The 2,942-nt window shown below is 38.2% G+C and overlaps 1 protein-coding gene across 1 annotated transcript; it reads right to left on the bottom strand.

The window, feature by feature from the left end:
• Positions 1–1,852: 1,852 nt before the first annotated feature.
• Positions 1,853–2,341, bottom strand: LOC138872673 (uncharacterized). Its single transcript, XM_070151079.1, has one exon. It carries the CDS (start codon positions 2,339–2,341, stop codon positions 1,853–1,855), a length of 489 nt encoding a protein of 162 aa, XP_070007180.1.
• Between the last annotated feature and the right edge of the window lie 601 nt (positions 2,342–2,942).

The raw sequence follows: 2,942 nt of genomic DNA, 5'->3' as shown, positions 1-2,942 counted from the left end.
CTTACCACTTTCTTGCATTTAAAAGAGGATCCTACCTGCTTCCTCCTTGCACAAGCCTCACAAACTTTATCTTCCTTGAACTTGATGTTAGGTAGCCCTATCACCAGGTCCTTGGAGACTAATTTTTGAGTTGACTCAGACTTGCATGTCCAAGTCTCTTGTGCCAAAGGAGGAGATCATTGTCCAACACACTTAAGCAAGTGAGTTTATTTTCTGAAAGTGTGGACAGATCTACAATGTATATATTGTTTACTCTTTTTCCCTGCAAAATAATCTTGTCAGTGGTAAGATTAATCACAAAACATTTGGTAGAGGTGAAGGCTACCAAGTTACCTCTATCACACAATTGTGACACACTGATTAGACTGTATTTTAAGCCATCTATCAAGTAGACATTCTCAATAAAGTGAGAATCAGTTTACCTACCTTGTCTACCCCAATGATCTCACCTTTATTCTCATTCCCAAAGGAGACATTTCCTCCTTTGAGGTCCTCAAGTGAAAGGGATTGGTTCTTGCTTCCTATCATATGCTTTGAGCAGCCACTATCCATGTACCATATTTGGCTGCTACCCTTCACTTGGACCTGTAAAAAATCAGGGGTTAGTCTTAGGAACCCAAACTAGTTTGAGTCCCTTTCTATAGGCAAAAAGATGAATCAATTTCTTTTTATCCCAACATAGCATCCTACTTTTCCCTTGAAAAAATTCTTTATTCTTTTGACTAGCCTTTTCCTTTGCAGTACATTCACTTTATAGTGACCAGTTTTACCACAGTGTGTGCAAATTTTGTTCTCAAGAAGTGTGAGGTACTTGCTTTTGGGATCCCACTTTGGTGTAGGGGTCCCGTAGCCAAGTCCTCTCTTATTGCTACTATGGTGCTCATGTATCCATGAAAGTGCATCGGAGGACCTGTTCCATTTACAGGTTTTGTCTAGCTCGTGCTTGACCTTACTCAGATCCTCCTTTAGGACTCTTATCTGTTCATCTCTTTTGTACAACTCATCTTTCATGTTTACTAGGTTTTCTTCTAAAGTGAATTGTGTGTGATCAGCTTTATTTTATCTATTCCTAATTTCAGTTTTAAATTTTCAGATCTAAGCTCTAGGATAATGGTGTCAAGTACAAGAACCTGATTCTTTAACTCAACATTTTACTATCACTTTCACTAACCCTAAGTTCCAGATTTTTGTACTTAGCTTTCAAAATCACACATTCCTTAGACAACTGTTCTTTTTCATTATTTATAACCTCAGATTCATCAATGAAATCTAGAAGTTGTAACCCAGATAGCCTTTCTTTTGACAAAAGGTTAATCTTGTTGTTGAGATGAATAATACTTACTGTATATTACTCATTGGATTCTCCAATTTCCATAAGTACTTGTCCATCTCCATCTTCATCCTCTGAGTCCTCATCTGAGCTTTCTCCCCATGCAGCAACCATAGCCTTTGTTGATCCTTTGTTCTTCTTAGGATGAACCTATTCCTTCTTCTTGTTTCTTCGTTCAGCTCTTTTCTTCTTCCATTCAATTTCCCGCTGAGAACAATTTCTGATGTGGTGATCAGTCTTCCCATACTTGTAGCAGCCCTCGTTGGATTATTTTTCAGGAACCCTTGATTTGTTGTAGCTTGCACCTTTTGAAGAACCCTTTCCTCTCATTAGGTACTTCTTGAAGTCCTTTGTGATCATAGCCATTTCATCCTCTTTTATATCGGCACCTTCAGTGATTCTGAGTATCAGGCTCCTTTCCTCTTTGGGTGCATCCATCTTCATGGTTTACCTTCTAAGTTCATAGGCAGTGAGATTTCCAATTAGCTCATCCAACTTAAGAGTTGTAATGTTCTTTGATTCCTAAATGGCAGTGATTTTTCTTTCCCAAGTGACTGGCAAAACCCTTGTCAAAATTTTCCCAACTTTGTCCTCTTCAAGAATAACCCTTCCAAAAGTCTTAAGTTCATTTGTTAGTATGGTGAACCTTATATACATCTCTTGGATGGTTTCTCCCTCCTTAATGGTGAAGATCTCATATTGAAAATACAACAGTATTCCTCTGGACCTCTTCACTTGAGGTATTCCTTCATGAGTCACTTGCAAAGTGTCCCAGATTTTCTTAGTAGTGATACATCTTTGAATTCTACTACACTCGTCTGGACAAAGTCCACACACAAGCCATTTCTTGGTCTTAGCATTCTTTTTCCATTTCCTCAAGTTCTCAGCATTGCAGTCAGCTCTTGTTTTTGGCACATCTACACCTTCAGCATTCTTCTTCATGGTAGCCAGGGGACCATCAGTGACAATGTCCCATAGCTCACAATATTTTTTGATGATGTGATCTTTCATCCTATTTTTCCACCAAGAGTAGTACTGGCCATTAAAGAGTGAAGGCCTAGCAGTGGATTATCCTTTCCAGTTTCCAGGTGGTGCGCTCATCTTGATCTGTTCCTAAGTTGTTAGCATCTTCAAGGACAACCTGCTCTGATACCAATTGATGTTTTAACTTCAATACCATACAATAGGAAGGTAATTTGCGTGGTGTCCAATTTTTTGCTTAAACTGATTATGGAAGGACGTAGTTCTTCTAAGTGTTCCTTAACCTACTATTGCAAAAATAATAAATGTGGAAAGTAAAGAACACAAGTATTTTACGTGGAAAACACCTGGCTCAAAAGGTAAAAAAACCACGACCTACTTCCCAATAGGACTTTTCTAAACTCTCCACTAAAATCACTGAGCCAAAAGCTGCTTTTACAAAAAAACTTTTGTAAACCTAGGACTAACTCTAATCTCGTTGTAGCACACAGCCTCTAACTGTTGTGACAACTTCAAGTTAACTCTAACTTGAATACTCTGAGTACCTATTATAATTGCCTCAAGATAAAGCTGAAAGGTACAATATGAAAACACCTACTACAATTGAACTAGAATAAAAGACAGACACTTG

This window comes from Nicotiana sylvestris, chromosome 1, assembly GCF_000393655.2.
Source record: "Nicotiana sylvestris chromosome 1, ASM39365v2, whole genome shotgun sequence".
NCBI classification, from domain to species: Eukaryota; Viridiplantae; Streptophyta; class Magnoliopsida; order Solanales; family Solanaceae; genus Nicotiana; species Nicotiana sylvestris.
The sequence above is the reverse complement of the archived record's forward strand: the minus strand, read 5'-3'. Positions and strand labels throughout refer to the sequence as shown.

Bases quoted from the DNA above. Each gene is read 5' to 3' on its own strand.
- LOC138872673 (XM_070151079.1), bottom strand. From the start codon at position 2,341: ATGAAAGATCACATCATCAAAAAATATTGTGAGCTATGGGACATTGTC.